Raw genomic sequence first — 20,281 nt, forward strand, 5'->3', positions numbered from 1 at the left:
AAAGTATTTTTTTAAAATAGTTTTTTTCAACAATTTGACTTATCAATCCAACTCACCTTTGAGGGCTTGTTTTTTCCACTCTCTCTCTCCTCAATTTCTCTCTCTAAATGTGGCCAATAAAAATTGGATTTTTAATTATAAATAGGGACTGAAATAAACCCAATATTTGAATCTTCTTCACCAATGGCTTCCTCCTCTCTCTGCTTCATCTCTTTCCTCTGTTTCTTGCTCTGCCATGGAGCTTTGAAGCTGCAAGCTTCCCACCATGTTTACACACCTCAACCTTCTCGCCTTCTTCTTCATCGTTATGAACAGCCTTATAGAACTTCCTACCATTTTCAGCCTCCTAAGAATTGGATCAACGGTCTCTCTCTCTCTCGCTTTCTTTTCCATTTTTGTTGTTATGGGTTTTTTTTCTTGTTCTTAAAGTTTCCATCTTTTTGTTTGTCATCTCAATTTGGCTATGGAACTGTCTGCCCAATCATAGATCCAAATGGTTTGTTCATCTCTACTCTGTTTTTTTTTTTTTTTTTTTTTTTAATTGTTATTTGAATGGTAATTGAACGGTTGTGATCATTTTAGGGCCAATGATATACAAGGGGATTTATCATCTGTTTTACCAATACAATCCTAAAGGAGCTGTGTGGGGTAACATTGTGTGGGCCCACTCCACATCAACGGACTTGATCAACTGGAAACCCCATGATTATGCCATCTACCCATCTCAGCCCTCCGATATCAACGGCTGCTGGTCGGGATCCGCCACCATTCTCCCTGGTGACAAACCGGCGATTCTGTACACAGGAATTAACCCTAAAAACCAACAAGTTCAAAACTTGGCTGTCCCTAAGAATCTGTCTGACCCATATCTTAGAGAATGGGTGAAATCCCCAAAGAATCCTCTCATGGCTCCCACCCCACAAAACCACATCAACTCTAGCTCCTTCCGCGACCCCACCACCGCCTGGCTCGGCCGCTCCCACCCCACAAAACCACATCAACTCTAGCTCCTTCCGCGACCCCACCACCGCCTGGCTCGGCCACGATGGGGAATGGCGGGTCATCATCGGGAGCAAGATTGACGCTCGTGGACTTGCCATTATGTTCCAAAGTAAAGATTTTGTCAAGTGGGATCAGGTGGGGTAGAAAGCTAAAAATTTTATCTTTCTTTTTGGGTTAAATTTAAAAAGTTGTAATAAAATCTTATGGTCGTTGATAATGTAGGTTGACCATCCACTTCATTATGCCGATGGCACAGGAATGTGGGAGTGTCCAGATTTCTTCCCAGTGGCAAAGAATAGCAGGGCGGGCGTTGATACGAGTGTGAGTGGACAACACGTGAAACATGTGCTGAAGGTGAGCTTGGATGATACTAAGCATGATCAGTACACGGTCGGAACATATGATTTGAAGAAAGATATTTATGTTCCGGATAAAGGATCGATCGAAGGCTACACAGGATTGAGATATGATTATGGGAAGTATTACGCTTCAAAGACATTTTTTGACGGCCAAAAGAAGAGGAGAGTCTTGTGGGGTTGGGTGAATGAATCCTCAAGCGTTGATGATGATATCAAGAAGGGATGGTCTGGCGTCCAGGTAACCAAGTCAAAGTCAAAGTCAACGTTTGAATAATACAACTCCTTTTATTTCAGCATTAAAAAATATTTTAAAAAGAAAAAAAAATACTTCCTGGCCGACATGAACAGAGATAGATTCCAATTTTATCTTATTTTAATAAAAAAGTTTATTTTTATTTTTAAAAGGATTATATTAAAAAAATATAATTTAAATTTTGAATTTAAAAATACAGAATTATATTTTTAAAAAAATTATAAAATAATAATTATTTATTTACTTTTTGGTGCTTTTTATATTTTTCATCTGCCGCTCTATGTCATGTATTGCATAACATTAAGAAGATTTAGGTTCGGCCTCAATGAAAAAATAAAACAGAGTTGAGCTATTTCCACCCTCAAATAGTGGCCGATTCCGCTTGAACTTTTTTTTCCTATTCTAGGACCACTAAGAGAGAAACGGAAAATGGGACCCAAGTAGCTATTTATTGATACCTTTGCTTCGAGCTAGTTCTTTGACTATAGCCTATCCTATGCTAAAAATGAGAAAGAAATTTAAAAAAAAATGTAAAATAATTAATTTTACAAAACATTAAGACTAAAATAGATATTTCCCTATAAACTTTATACCAAAATGGTTATATTTATTTTATTTTTGCAGGCAATTCCAAGGGCTGTTTGGCTTGATGCATCTGGAAAGCAACTAATTCAGTGGCCAATTGTGGAAATTCAAAAACTTCGAAAAGACAAAGTTAAATTGACAAACAAAGTATTGAAGAAAGGATCAATAATTGCAGTAAAAGGTGTAACAGCGGCACAGGTGAGTGACTGGTTTTGTGTTAATTAAGGTTGTTTGATTTTGTGTTTGGTTTCTTATTGGCATTATTGTTATTATTATTACAGGCCGATGTTGATGTTTCATTCAAAGTGAAAAGCTTCAACAAAGCTCAGCCGCTGAAGGCTGAATGGAAAGACCCACAATTGGTTTGTAGCCAAATGGGAGCAGCTGCCAAGGGTGGGGTTGGTCCATTTGGGCTTCTAGTTTTGGCTTCCAACAACTTGGAAGAGTACACTTCGGTGTTCTTTAGGATATTCAAACGACAAGACAAGTATGTCGTGCTTATGTGTAGCGACCAAAGCAGGTATGCCGAACAACGTAATGCATAATTGTTTCATATCGTTCGATCGTGCATTGAACGACGAGAAAAGAAAAGTACCATTACTGAACCGTGACAACTCGACTTATTTGTTTATGTTTGAATTTTGCTTTTCTTGTTGGACAGGTCTTCGTTGAACGCAAATAATGACAAGACAACGTATGGAGCATTCTTGGATGTAGACCCAGTTCGTGAAAACATTTCGTTGAGAAGTCTGGTGAGATTCTTTATCATGTTCGAGTCTCGATGTTCATAATTATTACTCTTCACGTACACGGGTTAAAGTCTATCGATTCTAACCATAGTAGATCTCGATCAATGAATTTGACCATGTTTATGAAACATTTACAGATTGATCACTCAATTGTGGAAAGCTTTGGATCGAAAGGGAAGGCTTGCATCACAGCGAGAGTGTATCCAAGGTTGGCGATTGGAGACAAAGCTGGTCTCTATGCTTTTAACAATGGAACAGAGAGTGTAACCATCACAAAACTCAGTGCTTGGAGCATGAAGAAAGCTCAAATAAGTTAACCTTTTTTTGGCAACTAAATAAAATATTCCTTTTACTTTGTTTATTTTAATCAATTTTATGTTGAAACTGTTTTGGATTTGACACTAATTCATGTGTGAAGGTTGAGAAATCCACGTGATTAGTCTGCATTCCCATGTGATCAACTTCTCCTTTGCTTTCTTATGAATCTAATAAAAACATTAAAATAGTGTGAGACCCACCTTTTATTTTTCACTAAAAAAATCATTTAATAAGAAAACGATTCTTCTTCCACACGGTAGATATCTAAAAACGAGTTGACATGCTATGAGAGGGGTCGAAACCATACAAAAATCTATCCCGAATACGACAGAAAGTAGATTAAGGTATGGACAGAGACGGAAAATTAGTATTATTATTGCAAACAAAAACCGAGAAAGTTCTCCGCAAGGAACCCAGTGATCCCCGCCCCCATCTCTTGCTCTCTATAATTTCCTTACCTCTCCTATTGGAGAGGAGAGGAGAAGAAAATTATAACTTTCATAGGTGACGTGTTTTCATTACACGAGACATATCACATTACAAATATAGTGAGCGAGATCCAAACTATTTCATATAATGAAAGAACGACAACTGAAATGAAGACCAAAATTCTTGCCCATTTGACCATCGTATAAACCTCCACATCTTGTTACACCCGCTCATCAACAGATTGGTTCACAAGAGACGCAGATAATTAACTAGACGATTGCTCTAGCCACAATTGAAACAAGTTTCATTTACGCAGTATAGGGTTCCTCGTGAGTTAGCCTACATCTCCCACAAAGAGCATCAACTAGCAACCCATACTTGCTAAAGTAATCACTAAGGGTCTCTAAATACCAAATAATAATAATAAACTATCAAGACATGTATGACAGGACGATGACAGTCAGAATTCAAAATGAACAACGTGCAAATAATAACATATTAACACAATGGCAACGTGACAAAAGAAACATAATTTTTTCTTTTCAGCCATTAAACCTTAGATGAGGAGCGTGGAGATTTTGAACCTCTAACTTCACGAGAATAGTATATGTCAATTACGGTTGAACTATGCTAACATTTATTAGACTTTTTTTAAGGCCAAATTTTGAAATAACGCTCATTTAGGCCGCTCGTAGCAAAATAATCAAGTAATGTAGAATAAAATGAAGAAAAAAAAAGAGGGTTCTTTAGAAAGAACTAAAAACAAGAGCGAGTGAAATTTTCACGAGGAACTTCTCTGGTGCATGCACCAAGGTAGAGTAGTTGCACTCACTTCCGTTACGAGAATGAAATGACGCCCCACGAAAGAAGCAAGTCATTCATTTTACTGATAAAAGTTAGTCGTTCAGAATTGAATGTTATTCTGAGCTGTAATGAGGCAAGCTAATGAAGGGAGGCATTACGGGCGTCTCCGTACGTGTCGATGTTCATCTTGCTACTCTATTTTAAATCATTACAAGAACACCCAGTAACTTATTTAATATTTAGCCCCATCATACTTTTCCGCTCGTCTTTATAGCTTCATCGAACCTTAAGCATGCCTCGACCGAGTATGATATATGCAGAACTAAGTTTCATTTCGACCATAAACGTCACCTCATGTCTAGCAAGCTTGCATTTATTATAACGCTCAAGTTTGCATCTACTCTTGATTGAGATCCTTCAAAAGTAACGTCACATCTCATTTTATTCTCTACATTCTCGTTTTTTTTTTTTTTTTACTATATTAAAAAAATTAATTAATTAATTTTGAGACAGGTAATATTTAAATTAACAATTATGTTATAGATTTTTTTAATTGTTAAACGCCAGTGTAATATTAAAATTTTAAATTTTAAATATCAAGTTGGTAGAATATTATTCATGTTTATTTTATTACAAATTTTTATTAAAGATTATATTGAAAAGGAAAAAAAATGAGGAAAAATTAATTTCCCGTAATTTTTTTATCTCCACAAAAATAAATGAAAAATTATGCAGGATGAAATATGAAATAGGTGGCGGGGAAGGAGACGGGGAAAGCTTCCTCGTCCCCGCCCCGTCCCGTAGACATCTCTATATAAACTCATGTATACAAATTATGTCGTAGTCTGCTAGTTTAAGTGTGTGTACATGACTGGTGTCACAACCATGTCACAACCATACTACGAGTAGGTTGTGATCCTAATAGTGATATATATATATATATATATTTTTACGTTAATTTTACCTAAATTATTAATTAATTATTTGTTTCAAAAATACATTTAAACTTCAAAAAATTATTAAAAAACGAACATCATTAACCCCTTCATTTTTTAAAAAAACTTAAAAAATAATTTCTTAAATAAAATAAATATTCTTATTATTTGTATTACATTTAAAAAAAATACTCATAGTAATATTAATACATTAATCATTTAAAAAAGTTAAAAATTATTTGTGGTGACACGTGGTTTTCTTTTATAGGTGTAAGGTCAAATAAAAAGGATGTAGAAAATGGAGTAGAATTATTTGTGTTATAAAATTCCTTATTTTTGGGGTATTAAATTACTAAAATATCCAAACTTTATTAATATATTATTATTATTATTATCATCTTCGTTATTTTTATAACAACACATTGTTTTAGCAAATCTAGGATAGATTCGACTTTTCACACTATTTTCTACTTTTCAAAATCTCCTCAATCAGTTTCCAATACTAAATAAGTTAAAAAGGCTAATTTTATATAATTTTAAAAATTGTTAAATATAATAAAATTTTATTAGACACAAAATTAATAGAAAATCTAATAAAAGTGTTTGTTTTTTTATCTCTCTCTCTCTAAATGTGGCCAATGAAAATAAGATTTTTAATTATAAATACAAATGGAAAAAACCCAATATTTGAATCTTCTTCACCAATGGCTTCCTCCTCTCTCTGCTTCATCTCTTTCCTCTGTTTCTTGCTCTGCCATGGAGCTTTGAAGCTGCAAGCTTCCCACCATGTTTACACACCTCAACCTTCTCGCCTTCTTCTTCATCATCATGAACAGCCTTACAGAACTTCCTGCCATTTTCAGCCTCCCAAGAACTGGATCAACGGTCTCTCTCTCTCTCGCTTTCTTTTCCATTTTTGTTCTTCTGGGTTTTTTTTCTTCTTCTTAAAGTTTCCATCTTTTTGTTTCTCATCTCAATTTGGCTATGGAACTGTCTGCCCAATCACAGATCCAAATGGTTTGTTCATCTCTCCTTGCTCTGTTGTTTTTATAAAACAAATTATTATTTGAATGATAATTGAACCGTTGTGATGATTTCAGGGCCAATGATATACAAGGGGATTTATCATCTGTTTTACCAATACAATCCTAAAGGAGCTGTGTGGGGTAACATTGTGTGGGCCCACTCCACATCAACGGACCTGATCAATTGGAAACCCCATGATTATGCCATCTACCCATCTCAGCCCTCCGATATAAACGGCTGCTGGTCGGGATCCGCCACCATTCTCCCTGGTGACAAACCGGCCATTCTGTACACAGGAATTAACCCTAAAAACCAACAAGTTCAAAACTTGGCTGTCCCTAAGAATCTGTCTGACCCATATCTTAGAGAATGGGTGAAATCCCCAAAGAATCCTCTCATGGCTCCCACCCCACAAAACCACATCAACTCTAGCTCCTTCCGCGACCCCACCACCGCCTGGCTCGGCCCCGATGGCGAATGGCGGGTTATCATCGGGAGCAAAGTTGATGACCGTGGACTTGCCATTATGTTCCGAAGCAAAGATTTTGTTAAGTGGGATCAGGTGGGGTAGAAAGCTAAAAACTCTTATCTCAATTACGTATGGTCTAAAGTTGTAATAGAACTTTTTGGTCCTTGATCTGTAGGTTGATCATCCACTTCATTATGCCGATGGCATGGGAATGTGGGAGTGTCCAGATTTCTTCCCTGTGGCAAAGAATGGTCGGGCGGGCGTTGACACGAGTGTGAGTGGACAACACGTGAAACACGTGTTGAAGGTGAGCTTGGATGATACTAAGCATGATCAGTACACGGTCGGAACATATGATTTGAAGAAAGATATTTATGTTCCGGATAAAGGATCAATCCAAGACTACTCCGGATTGAGATATGATTATGGAAAGTATTACGCTTCAAAGACATTCTTCGACGGCCAGAAGAAGAGGAGAGTTTTGTGGGGTTGGGTGAATGAATCCTCCAGCGTTGATGATGATATCAAGAAGGGATGGTCTGGCGTCCAGGTAACCAAGTCAAAGTCAAAGTCAACGTTTGAATAATACAACTCCTTTTATTTCAGCATTAAAAAATATTTTAAAAAGAAAAAAAAAAAAAAAAAACTTCCTGGCCGACATGAACAGAGATAGATTCCAATTTTATCTTATTTTAATAAAAAAGTTTATTTTTATTTTTAAAAGGATTATATTAAAAAAAATGAATATAATTAAATTTTAAAATTTAAAATTACAGAATTATATTTTTTTTAAAAACTATAAAAAAAAATTATTATTTATTTACTTCTGGGTGCATAAAATTTGTTTCATGTTTAATTGCTTTTATTTCTATGTATGCTCAATATCACGTTATCTCTGTCATCTAGAACTCCTCTAATGAACGTTTGGATCACGTCATCTAAGCTATATGTCATGTATGACATAGCATTAAGAAGATTTAGGTTCGGCCTCAATAAAAAAATAAAACGGAGTTGAGCCATTCATACACCAAGTAGTGGCCCAATTTGGCTTGGTCTTTTCTCTCCTATTCTTAGAACCCTAAAAGAGAAACCGTGGTGCATTTTTTCCCCCAACTTCTTTGACTATAGCCCACCCTATATGCTAAAAATAAGATAGAAATAAAAAATTTAAAAAAAAAAACAAGAAAATAATTAATTTCAAACAATATTATTCTAAAATGGTTATTTATTTATTTTATTTTTGTAGGCAATTCCAAGGACAGTTTGGCTTGATGCATCTGGAAAGCAACTAATTCAATGGCCAATTGCGGAAATTCAAAAGCTTCGAAAGGACAAAATTAAATTGACAAACAAAGTATTGGAGAAAGGATCAATAATTGCAGTAAAAGGTGTAACAGCGGCACAGGTGAGTGACTGGTTTTGTGTTAATTAAGGTTGTTTGATTTTGTGTTTGGTTTGTTATTGGCATTATTGTTATTATTATTACAGGCCGATGTTGATGTTTCATTCAAAGTGAAAAGCTTCAACAAAGCTCATCTGCTGAAGGCTGAATGGAAAGACCCACAATTGGTTTGTAGCCAAATGGGAGCAGCTGCCAAGGGTGGAGTTGGTCCATTTGGGCTTCTAGTTTTGGCTTCCAACAACTTGGAAGAGTACACTTCCGTGTTCTTTAGGATATTCAAACGACAAGACAAGTATGTCGTGCTTATGTGTAGCGACCAAAGCAGGTAAATCGAACAACGTGATGTGTATTGTTTCATATCGTCCGACCATGCGTTGAACAATGAGAAAAGAACAGTAACGTTACAGAACCGTGACGGTTTGACTGATTTGTTGATGTTTGAACCTTTTTTTTTTCGTTGGACAGGTCTTCATTGAACGCAGATAATGACAAGACAATGTATGGAGCATTCTTAGATGTAGACCCAGTTCGTAAAAACGTTTCGTTGAGAAGTCTGGTGAGATTCTTTTTTAAACAAATGGAGCATTTTATCGTGTTCGAGTCTCGATGTTCATAATTATTACTCTTCACGTACACGGGTTAAAGTCTATCGATTCTAACCATAGTAGATCTCGATCGATGAATTTGACCATTTTTATGAAACATTTACAGATTGATCACTCAATTGTGGAAAGCTTTGGATCGAAAGGGAAGGCTTGCATCACAGCGAGAGTGTATCCAAGGTTGGCGATTGGAGACAAAGCTGGTCTCTATGCTTTTAACAATGGAACAGAGAGTGTAACCATCACAAAACTCCGTGCTTGGAGCCTGAAAAAAGCTCAAATAATTTAACCTTTTTTTGGTAACCCAATTGGCAACTAAATAAAATATTTCTTTTTATTTTTCCTCTCAATCTGTTGAAACTGTTTTGGATTTGGCACTAATTCATGTGTGAAGGTTTTGAAATCCATGTGATCAATCAAAAGACGTTAAAATAGAGCGAGACGCACGTTTTATTTCTCACTAAAGAATCAGCTAATAAGGAATCGATTCTCTTTTTGAATGGCTTCGCTATTTGGTAGATATCTAAAAATGAGTTAGCATGCCAGGGAGATGGCAATCATTAAACAAATGAGAAGCGTGGAGATTATGAACTTCTAACTTCAATAGAATTGAGTATATTACATCATTCTCTTGAAGTTATTCTATTAATAACTTAAATGTGTTCGTGCCATAATTACACTAAATGATGTCATCTCGAGCATAACTCGGTATATTCTATTAATAACTTAAATGTGTGCGTGCACAAGTTAACAGTTCGTCCTAACATTGTGTTCGTATTTTTTGAAGTTGAGAAAAAAAGAAAAAAGAAAAAAAAACAATTTATATTAGATTCCAAACAATTTGTATTGGGACACCATTATCTAGTCACAATGTATAAACACACCACACAAAAAGGCAACAAGTTGTTGAAATGAAAAAGAGTTAAAATCCCATACATTCCCGGCAAGCCGCCGCATGCGGTGGCTCTTTTCTTCAGCATCTCACCCAATCTCGCCGTCCAAATGGCGGTTCTTGATACATATCCCGGCATAACCTCCCTGAACTCTCAGAACATGTACTGTTGCTCGTTGTCTCTCGGTTATCAACCACCGGCGTCCTCCCGCCACCGGTTCTCTGCTTTGCTTTGATTGACGCCGTGGGATACATATAACTCGGCTTACTTCTGATCTCCTCTTCACCTGCTGCCGCCGCCACTGCCCCCGAGGTCGACGACGACATGGAGGCAGAGTACTCATCGTAGACAGACTCCGAGGAAGACGGAGACCGAGCAATTTGATTGGGTGGAGCTGAGATTCTTGTCGTGACATTGTTCTTTCTGGTTCTGAAACTGTCAGGAAAGTAGCCTACATCTTCACTTCTCCGGGAAAACGGCGTGTTTCCCGGCGGGACGGTGTCCAATGAAGCGGTTTCCCATGAATTGGCAGCCATCCACCGGTCTAACCAGCTCAAATCCTGCTGCTTGTAATTCTTGTCAAACTTCCTCTGTTGGAGCATTTGTTTGCTCGTACCTCTTTTAGGACTAGCACATGATTTTGATCTCTGAAATGGGAAATTATTTATCATCACCATTAATCACAAGCATATTCAGATTACATAAAAGACACTAACTTTGGAAGGCTATATGTGTTTTAGAGTCTGATTTGTTATTAAGCGTTATGAAGAATGAACTAAGCCATCTCTGCCCGATCAAAACACCGACTCCTACACTGACACCCAGGTTAGGAATCACATATCACACATTGATATGATATTATGCACTTTGAGTATAAGCTCTCGTAGCTTTGTTTTGGGCTTTTCCCAAAAGGCTCATACCAACGTGGACTCAAAAGTACACCATAGAGCCTTCACTAAGGAGCCCTTGAACAGTCTCTCCCCTTAATCGAGGCTCAATTCCTTTCTCTATAGCCCTCGCAACAAAGTACGCCCTTGAGTCATTTTTTACTATACCATAGTGACTTTTGGCTAAACCTTAGAAACTCACAACTTCTTGGTTCAATTTTTGAGGATTCTATTGACACGACTAAGTTAAGGGCATGACTTTGATACCATATTAGTAATGATCTCCGTAATAACATTACACCTTAAGCCTAAGCTTTTATGGCTTTGCTTTGGTTCCCCAAAAGACCTCTTACCAATTGGGATGTATTCATTACTTACAAACCCCTTGATAACCACCTAAATTAGCCACAGTGGGACTCCCTCCCAACAATCCTCAACTACAGACACCGACATGACTCGTGAGAAAGACGAAATATTCAGTCAACTCTTATTACCTGTTGTAAAATGGAATAAGCAAGAGCTCTTTCCCTTTTGGCAGCTCCCTCTTTTCTCATCTGATGCTTATTTTTCACTTCTTCCACAGTTCCCGGATTATCACACCATCCCTTCTGCAAAACAAGAAAAAACCATTATAATCCTTTAGATCCTTGAAATTCATGACAGAAAACGAGTCATTTAGATTCAAAAAGTTACCTCAGCCTGCTTGATCGGATCAGCTTCTTCTTGAGAACCACCAGCAGTAACAGGTCTAGCTCTAACTCTGGCTTGAACTCGGAGCAGCGCCTGCATACACCTCAGAGTCACAGCGGCCTGGTTCCTCACTTGCCGACCCCGAAATATGGCCTGAAGCCTCACCACTGCCTTCAAAGCCCTCAACGCCCTTCTTGCCTGCAAACCACAAGCCAAAAAGCATGATTTCCAGATCCATTTTTACAGATTTAAAAAAGTGGATTATACCAAGAAGCCACGAAAAGCCGTCTGGATTCGAAGAGCTGCCCAATGCTGTCGTACCACCACGAAATCCTTCAACGGAGCTCGAGCCACCGCCGCCACAGCGTTAGCCAAAAGCTTCGAATCGTGCGATTCTGTTGATTCGAGAAATTCCTTCTTCGTAAGTTTACTCGATGAACCATTTCCATCAGATACGCTCCTCCATAGCCTCCATTTCTTCTTGTTCCCATCCCCGACTTTCTCCTACAAATTGAACGAAAAAAAATTAGGGCACAGAATTTTCAAACAAATCGCACATGCGCGAGGCTTACTTGCTCTGTAATTTGATGAGGCTTTTTGTGACTGATGAGAGATTTGAGCCAATTTCTTGAAGAACCCATTAGATTTGACCGATTTAGAATCCACTGGTGAAGATCAGAAGCGACTGCGAGCGAATTTGCAGATTTTTAGGGTTTGAATGGAAACTTGAGAAGAAGGATGAAATTGAGAAACCGTTGGAGTGGATCTAATTAATGGAAGAGGAAAGAGTCGTTTGAATTTTGAAATTCGAAAAGTCAAAAGGGTAAAGGAGAAAACGAAAGGCTGCATTGTAACGGCTAGTGAGATTTAATTTAATAATCTAATGCGATTTTAAATGCTTTGCGGCGCTTAATTCAAGTAATCGAAGGGTAAAACGACGTCGCATTGGGCCAATTCTCTTTGGCTACTCCGTTTTTTTCCTAAATTAATAAAAATATTATTTTAAAAAATAATTTCTAATTTCTAAATTTTCAGAATACTTTTTAATTTTTTAAATTATAAAGAAAAGAATATTATCCAAAACTTCAACCATATTTTTTAAATAAAATATTAACAATTTCTAGGTAAAATTAACGCTAATAATATTTTTAAATTTTTTAAAGAATATATATAATTTTTACGTAATAATATATATAAAATTTCACTACGTACAAATATATACAAATATTTTAGAGATGTCTATATTAATAAATAATTATGCATAAAAATATTTACGTAAATTTTAAAATTTACATTTTATAAGTCCGATAAAATAATAAAAAAAATTGAATACATAAAATAAAATTAAAAATATCCATTAAATATAAAATTAAAAATTTAAATATATGTCAAATATTTATTGAAGACAAATTAATTTAAAAATAATTTATAAGCACCAAGGTGCTTCTCATTCGTTATATTCTGCAATCAACGGGCCTAAACGTGTCGTATTGGGCCGAGTTGGGCTTTGTAAAATTGCTAAACATAACGACAAGTCGTCCCGCCGTCAGAACTGTCGACATGTGTATACCGTCAGTTTCGTCGTAAACGGGGGAAGGGATGGTCCAGCGAGCGGACAGAAGAGCGAGGCCGGGTTAATCAATCCCAAGGAAAATCTCGAATGGCGGATCAAAAGACTGAGATCAAAGATTCTTCCTCAGGTACTTCCAATCGTTCAATCTCTTTATCGTTCTAATCAACTTCAATTTAGCTGCTGTTGTTTTTGATCGTTCTGATGTTATGTGCGTCTCTTCAATTTGCTGTTTCTGAATATAATTCGCTTGAAGTTATTGCATTAAGTAAGGATCATCCAGTGGAATACAAGTGATAACGTATTTCATCTCTTACAGTGTTTTATTGTCGGCGATTGGTGCGATATGGAGCTAGAAAACACTTGACAGCCCGTATTTTCAGTAATTAGTGGCGTTGATTGGTTACTACGGCTATTTTTAAGGCAATGTTTGATTTCAAATTATTAGAACGGTTTAATGTTCTAGGATTCATTAATTCAATGGGAATTATGTTTAGTTGAAAGGAATCGGCTGTCATTTCTGAAGAGGAACTTTTCCTTCTGCGTTCTTTACAGCAAGTTATTATCATAGTGCATGAATTTTGAACTTGTGGTTGTTAAGGTGTTGCTCAAATTGTCTGTGAGGAGTTTTTATAGAGCAGAAATGAGCTCTCTATTATTGTGAGATCCCATGTTGGTTGGAGAGGGGAATGAAGCATTCCTTATAAGAGTGTGAAAACCTCTTCCTAACATACTTGTTTTAAAACCTTGAGGGGAAGCCCTTGAAGAGAAAGCCTAAAGAGGACAATATCTACTAATGATGGGCTTGGTCTGTTACAAATGGTATCAGAGCTAGTCATGGTACGAGGACGTTGGGCCCAAGAAGGGTGAATTGTGAGATCCCACATTGGTTAGAGAGGGGAACGAAGCATTCTTTATATGGGTGTGAAAACCTCTTTCTAACAAACGCGTTTTAAAACCTTGAGGGGAAGCCCTTGAAAGGAAAGCTTAAAGAGGACAATATCTGCTAACGGTGTACTTGGGTTGTTACAATTATAGACTCATAGTTGATTTTGCTTGAAGCGTTTGGTTGACTGATGTTATCTCGTTTTTGCTCTTGGTGTGCAACACACACATACTTTTAGAAGAAAAAGATGCACAAGCACCCAATCTTTCTGAGAGAGCGGAAGAAGAGATAGAGGCTGTAGGCCACCATAAAGAATCACCACACCATCACAAAGAAACACATGGAAGAAGTGATGATATTGATGAGACTACGCCCGCTAAAGAAGTAAAGGCCCCCGGAGTGTTTGGGAGAGTCAAGGAAGAGATTGAGGCCGTAGTGGGAGAAATTCTTCCCAAGAAGGATTCTGGCGATCATTAGTTTTCTTTAAAGCAAGGAGAAGGGGGTTGACACCATGCTGTAATAATAAGGTTTGCTTTCTTCAATGATTCTTAGTTTCTTTCATGATGCAACTTGATGCCATCTGAACAGTTATTTGAAAATATTAGCTGCAAAATATCTTGTTTGAAGACAAATTGACATGAAAAGTAGACTGTCTGATATGTCTGGCATTCATTTAAGTTTGTAAGCAACATAGAAATCCCATTAAGGTGTTTGTATATATTTATGTAGGTACCATTATATGTATATTGGCCAACAACCCTCATTTTCCTTTGCCTTATATTTGATTGTTTTCCTTTTCTAGTCAGTTATGGTGACCACATGTCTCTGCCTGTGTGTCTGTTTGTACAAAATGGATTATAATGAAAGGTGCAACTCAGCAAGAGAGGCATCCATGTTCTAGACATCCCCAAATTTAGGCCACTCATTTCTAGGCTTCCAAAACAGATTATTGGTGACTCCTAAATTCGTTAATCGATTGGTATGATCAGTTTTCTTCAAACTGTGGAGAGCAAAAGCAGGCAATTCGTTGTCATTCTTATTCTTTGCATGAGAAAATCTTACATTGGATTAGTTCAGGCCTAGGATCATGGTTTTCTGCCATGTTTCATGGCTTAGGATCATTGGATTAGTTGTATTCTTATCCGTATAAGGAAAATTTCTAGAGCCTTGGCACATTATTCAGACGCTGAAATGCGAGGATTGTCAATAAGGATGCAAGTGAATCAGTTTGGCATGGTTTTCAGCCAAAATAGATTGATTGGGAACTCTCGTATTCTTTTACTCTATAATGTAGGAGACGAATCCCTTGTTTTCCCTCTTACGTAGGAGATAAAATTGAGAACAATTGAGGGAATCCTCTGTATCTCGAGAACTCAAAGTCTGTCCCCCAGAGGTCTTGGTTGGAGATAGATTGGCATTTTGAACTTGTTACGGACTCTTTTTGGCTGTATTTGAAAACTTTGACAACCTAGAAAAGCGAAACAGCTAATCCATCCCCATTCATTCTTCATAAATAGTATACCTTTAGTGTATGTATAACCGTCAAATCCAAACCCAAATCCAAATTTAAATTCAAATCCAAATCCAAATCCAAAATCCGTGTCTAATTAGAGTAATTTAGATTTGGCAAATTTGCTGTCCGAAAATTTGACCTTGGTGACTGTAAAAATCTTGCTTCTTGTATATTGGGCCTCTAGGTCCACTCCTTTGTCAATGTCTTGGCCCTTTTCTCCATTCATTCTGCGAGCATGGCATCTTGTTGGAGGTCAATAAATGCTCTCTGCTGTCCCCCCCCCCCAAATGACATTTTTATAATTCTTGAGGATTCCTTTTGCTTAGCTACGAAGTCTAAGCGTCTTTTCCACTCAAGTATGCTCAAGTTTACACATTCCATATTTGTTCTTTGCAATTTACCTTGGTTTTTAACTTCATCCTTCATAGGTTTAATATTCACTTTTTACTAGTGGATATTTTCTTTAATCTATCTCAAATTCAACCGACCTTACCTGATAGGCCGTAAAGGATTGTTGGAAGAGAGTCCCACGTCAGCTAATTTAGAGGATGATCATAGATTTATTAGCAAAGAATACATCTCCATTATTACGAGGCCTTTTGGAAAAACCAACCGCAAAGCCTCAAATTGGATAATATCATACTATTGTGGAGATTCGTGATTCCTAACATAGACATCCTACTTGACTTTATCCATAATTTAATGTTATCTTCGTCATCATCCATACATAAGGAATAGATGTGGTATATTCATATCATAACATATGAACAGTAAGAACTAGCATTCGTATTGAGACTCGAACTCATAGGGAAGAAAATTTATGGATGGAATCAAATATGCAATATTTACAGACAAAAGTACTCGGTTATTGGAGAAAAATCAATATACTTCTAATGTTGAATCGGGATCAACTAGAACAGAAATAAAGCATTGGGTCGAACTGTTCTTTGATGTCAAGGTAATAGCTATGAATAGTCATCGACTCCCGATAAAGAGATATATACTACGAAAAATTATGTATATAGGGAATAGTGTTTCTTTAGAACTCTTCAAACTAGCTCCAATATTGTTCTTGAAAATAGGAGCGGAGGAAATGGCACGTGGGCATTCAAAAGACCAAGAAAGCAGCCCTTCATCGTTCAAAACAAGAGTGTTCCACAAAACGCCAAGCACTCAGGTCCACACTTGTTTCATCCCTGCCGCCCTTTGAATCCAAATCCCTCTTTGGAATTTTCCCTACAACACTCTGTAGTTCCCATTAAGATAACTGATACCATTTGGATTTTAGAATTGGACTACTTTTTCTTTTTAATAGTTCTTATCTTTTCTTCATGTCGTGCAGCCTCCTTCTAAACAGCCCTCTAATCCCATCTGGCTCGGTCTCATCTGTACCCATCTTTCCAATAATTGAGTGGGAGGGATTGATTTTGTCATCTAATATAATGGGAAAAGTATTGATTATTTGTAATCATGTTTTCCCCATTTTTCCTCCCACCTGTATACAAAGCTGTTCCCCCAAATATTAAATTTGAACTCATTCCGGCTCCACTACCAAGGTTCCCAATTGACTTCATCAATTTTGATAGTCTCACCTCCCACTAATATATTCGTCCTATTAGAGCTGGATTTAATTATCTTACTCAAAAAAGAAAAGAATGGGAGAGATGGACAGATTTATGTTATGATTATGTACAGATTTAAGTACGATTAAATAGGTGATTGTTAAATTATTTATGTGAAAGTGTATAATTGTCGTATTAAAAAATTATTACTTGAGTTATGAACAGACATGTCATTGGATTTAAGTTATGATTAAATAGGTGATTGTTGAATTATTTATTTGAAAGTGTATAATTGTCGTATTCAAAAATTATTACTTGAGTTATGAACAGACATGTCATTGGATTATGATTGAACAGGTGATTGTTGAATTATTTGATGAAATATACTATACTTATTTGTTTATTTATTTCAAAGTGTATAATTGTCGTATCCAAAGAAGAAAAGAGTATAAATTATTACTTGAGTTAGTAACGGACGGGTCATTGAATTATAATTGAATTATGATTAAACAGGTGATTGTTGAATTATTTGATGAAATATACTATACTTATTTATTTATTTGAAAGTGTATAATTGTAATAGTATAGATTATTACTTGAGTTATGAACGGACAGGTCATTGAGTCATGATTAAACAGGTGATTGTTGCATTATTTGATGAAACGCACTTATACTTATTTATTTAAGAGTGTAATTGTCGTATTCAAAAAAAAAGAAAAGAGTAAATTATTACTTGAGTTATGAACGATCCAGGGATTGAATTATAATTAAACAGGTGATTATTGAATTATTCGAGGACTTATTTATTTATTTGAAAACATATATACGGTTGTTTTAAATAAGAAGGCTTTTGTATGATTCCTTGGTAGGTAGGGTTATTTTAAATTGATGGGAAATGATGTGATGTTTTTTTTTTCTTTTTGTTTTTTTTTTATGAACTTAATTTTTTTAATGCTAGATATTTTGATTGAACCAATCAAGTTAGCATCACAGAATAAGGTACTATCATACCAAAACTTTATATATTTAAATGAATTATCCATCCATAATTCTTCATTTATGCAACTTTAATATCTCCCTTGGCTTTATATTAAAGTCTACTATTGACCTAATATTTAAATTTGTATATAAATATAAGTGCTAGCACAAGCGTGGACGAAGGTAAAATTCATATATTATACCATATATATATATACACACGAGCTATTAAGTAGGTTTTTCTCGATCAACCTGGTGAAATACCATATACGTTCAACTGGAATTTTAATAGTATTCATTTCTACCGGCATTCTCTCTCGAGAGAGTAAATATCATAGGAAGCAGTGACGGTCTAATTTTTTTTAAATATTAACGAATATTTTTTATTATTGTTATTAAAATAGGCAATAATAAATAAATATAGATGTAAATTTCCACCTAATCCACAATGTCTAGATGAGCGGAATTGTCCAATAATAAGACAAGTAAAATTGAAGTAAAACTAAATATCTATTTCGATGTTGAAATGACTTGATATTGATTTTTAAAATGGGTTACGAAAACGACATTTTTCTAATAAAATCTTAAATTATTTTCTTTATCGTATATCTTAAAATTATTTAATAAAATGAAATTTAAAAAGTTTCTTTATTTCTACTCTCTCTTAATTAGGAAAGAATTTCATGCAATAAACCCTTTTAAAAGATAATTAATAAAAAAATATATTAAAGAAAAATTATTAAAAAAATAAATATAAAAACGCACGGGATAATAAATAATAAAAAATGAAGGACTCCAGTTAGTATATGGTCATGTTGCAGGGGAATGTTGGGACCATCAAGTATCGAATTCAGATACCGAATCTTGGGTACGAGTCATTACAGAATCTCCAGTCAATTCACGAGCTTTCGATTTCGTGTAGAATAAGCTCTAACATCGTTTTTTTTAAATTTAACTTATAATATATATATATATATATATAATTAATTAATTAATTAATTAATATGAGAAGATTTGGAGATAACCAAGGGAAATGAGGAAGGTAGGTGCAACAGCCATGTCGTCTAAGATTAGATGGGCCCACTTCCTCCACATATAATAATTTATTTATTTATTTTAAATTTGTGAAAATTACAAATTAAAAAAAGAAAAAAAGAAAAAAATAATATAGGAGGAGAAAATGGAGATTTCGCAGTGTTTGAAAAAGTGCCAGGTAGGATAACGTGGGGCCCGAAGGGCATGGGGGAGGAAGAGACTGATTCTCCCGTTGGAGCTGCCTTTGTTCGAGTTTGGAGAAGTTGACAGGTCATTTTAACAAAACCCACCATGTAAATCCCCAAATTTAAAAGAAAAAAAAAATTAGAAAAATTATTAAAATTAAAAGAAATTGTACAAAAATGGAAAATATAGAAATATATATATATATATAAATATAGAGAGGGGATGGCCCGGAATTTCGTGTCATTGGTTCGGAGTTAATAGGGCAGAAAGAGAGAGAGGTAGAGAGAGAGAGAGAGAAAAAAGACATTTCTTTCTTTCTTTCTTTCTTTCTTTCTTTCTTTCTCTCTTTTGGCCTAAAACCCTGTTTTTCTTCTCTCTTCCTCTTCTGTCTTTCTCTAGATTTCCTCTCTCTACAAATTCACTTTCTCTCTCTACCTCTTCTTCTTCTTCTTCATCTCCTTTGTTTTTCCTCCTTGATCTCTCACTCTTCTACTTCCATTCCTCTCCCTTTCTTCTCTCGTTTTCTGCCTCTCATGGATGGATTTGGTTCTTGATTCTTCCAGGTATCCTTTTTTTTTTTTGTTTTGTTGTTGTTGTTTGCTTTCTGGGTTTCTTGTTTTTGTTTGATTGTTTATGAATATCTGATGTTTTGGATTGATGTTGCGTTATTGATGGAGGAATCTGTATCCGTGTTTGAGCTCCACATTATTGATTTTGCCCTTTTTCCTTTCGGGTTTGATTTTCCCCAATGGTGATTGAGATTTGAGGTGAATTCGATACGTGTAGCTGTGTTCTTTGTTGTTTTAGCGTCTTCTTTTGATTTCTTTCCGTTTTTTGTGGCGTTTGGATTTCCAGTTAGGAATGATTTCTGGGTGTAATTTTGATTTTTTTTTTTTTTTTTTTGGGTATTAGCTGAAATTTGGAGAGTTTCTTTTGATTTTTCTTCTATTTTGAAGGGTGTTATATTGTTTTTTGTGATTTACGTTGATGGTTGTGAGATGAATTTGACTGCAGCTTAGGTGTTTGATAGAATGTTTCTCCGTCTAGGTATTCGTTTGCTGGTGGTGGATTTGCGCCATTGTCCTAATGGATGATTTTTTTTTTTTTTTTTTTTTTTTTTTTTTTTTTTTTTTTTTTTTTTTTTTTTT

At 35.7% G+C, this 20,281-nt stretch overlaps 5 protein-coding genes across 7 annotated transcripts in view; 4 read left to right on the forward strand and 1 right to left on the reverse strand.

Moving 5' to 3' along the window:
* The first annotated feature begins 164 nt into the window (after positions 1 to 164).
* On the forward strand, positions 165 to 9,343 carry LOC111456399 (beta-fructofuranosidase, insoluble isoenzyme CWINV1-like). Of its 2 annotated transcripts, XM_023098244.1 has the most exons (10): positions 165 to 364; positions 488 to 496; positions 583 to 929; positions 997 to 1,137; positions 1,225 to 1,599; positions 2,239 to 2,397; positions 2,481 to 2,719; positions 2,861 to 2,951; positions 3,086 to 3,294; positions 9,266 to 9,343. In XM_023098244.1, exons 1-9 carry the CDS (start codon positions 184 to 186, stop codon positions 3,263 to 3,265), a joined length of 1,722 nt encoding a protein of 573 aa, XP_022954012.1. In that variant the 5' UTR covers positions 165 to 183; the 3' UTR covers positions 3,266 to 3,294; positions 9,266 to 9,343. The 2 variants fall into 2 exon arrangements, with proteins under 2 accessions (XP_022954012.1, XP_022954011.1); XM_023098243.1 differs by lacking the exon at positions 9,266 to 9,343 and having other exon boundaries at positions 3,086 to 3,394.
* LOC111456400 (beta-fructofuranosidase, insoluble isoenzyme CWINV1-like) lies at positions 6,121 to 9,340 on the forward strand. The gene is made up of 8 exons (XM_023098245.1): positions 6,121 to 6,319; positions 6,443 to 6,451; positions 6,535 to 7,022; positions 7,105 to 7,479; positions 8,176 to 8,334; positions 8,418 to 8,656; positions 8,797 to 8,887; positions 9,043 to 9,340. The coding sequence occupies exons 1-8, from the start codon at positions 6,139 to 6,141 to the stop codon at positions 9,220 to 9,222; spliced, it is 1,722 nt and encodes a 573-aa protein (XP_022954013.1). The 5' UTR covers positions 6,121 to 6,138; the 3' UTR covers positions 9,223 to 9,340.
* Positions 9,344 to 9,758: 415 nt separating the features above from the next.
* On the reverse strand, positions 9,759 to 12,170 carry LOC111455886 (protein IQ-DOMAIN 1-like). The gene is made up of 5 exons (XM_023097529.1): positions 11,976 to 12,170; positions 11,671 to 11,907; positions 11,407 to 11,601; positions 11,208 to 11,321; positions 9,759 to 10,473 (listed from the first exon to the last, which is right to left on the reverse strand). Exons 1-5 carry the CDS (start codon positions 12,042 to 12,044, stop codon positions 9,907 to 9,909), a joined length of 1,182 nt encoding a protein of 393 aa, XP_022953297.1. The 5' UTR covers positions 12,045 to 12,170; the 3' UTR covers positions 9,759 to 9,906.
* A 787-nt stretch (positions 12,171 to 12,957) lies between these two features.
* Positions 12,958 to 14,660, forward strand: LOC111456247. 2 transcript variants are annotated; one of them, XM_023098064.1, is made up of 2 exons: positions 12,958 to 13,103; positions 14,098 to 14,637. In XM_023098064.1, the coding sequence occupies exons 1-2, from the start codon at positions 13,064 to 13,066 to the stop codon at positions 14,334 to 14,336; spliced, it is 279 nt and encodes a 92-aa protein (XP_022953832.1). In that variant the 5' UTR covers positions 12,958 to 13,063; the 3' UTR covers positions 14,337 to 14,637. The 2 variants fall into 2 exon arrangements, with proteins under 2 accessions (XP_022953832.1, XP_022953833.1); XM_023098065.1 differs by having other exon boundaries at positions 12,964 to 13,103; positions 14,101 to 14,660.
* A 4,870-nt stretch (positions 14,661 to 19,530) lies between these two features.
* Positions 19,531 to 20,281, forward strand: part of LOC111456242 (probable phospholipid-transporting ATPase 4) — a 6,788-nt gene continuing 6,037 nt past the window's right edge. The window contains exon 1 of the mRNA XM_023098056.1: positions 19,531 to 19,696. The gene's annotated coding sequence lies outside the window, so the exon portion shown is untranslated. The remainder of the gene's footprint in view (positions 19,697 to 20,281) is intronic.

Source organism: Cucurbita moschata, unplaced genomic scaffold (genome assembly GCF_002738365.1).
Source record: "Cucurbita moschata cultivar Rifu unplaced genomic scaffold, Cmos_1.0 Cmo_Scf00018, whole genome shotgun sequence".
NCBI classification, from domain to species: domain Eukaryota; kingdom Viridiplantae; phylum Streptophyta; class Magnoliopsida; order Cucurbitales; family Cucurbitaceae; genus Cucurbita; species Cucurbita moschata.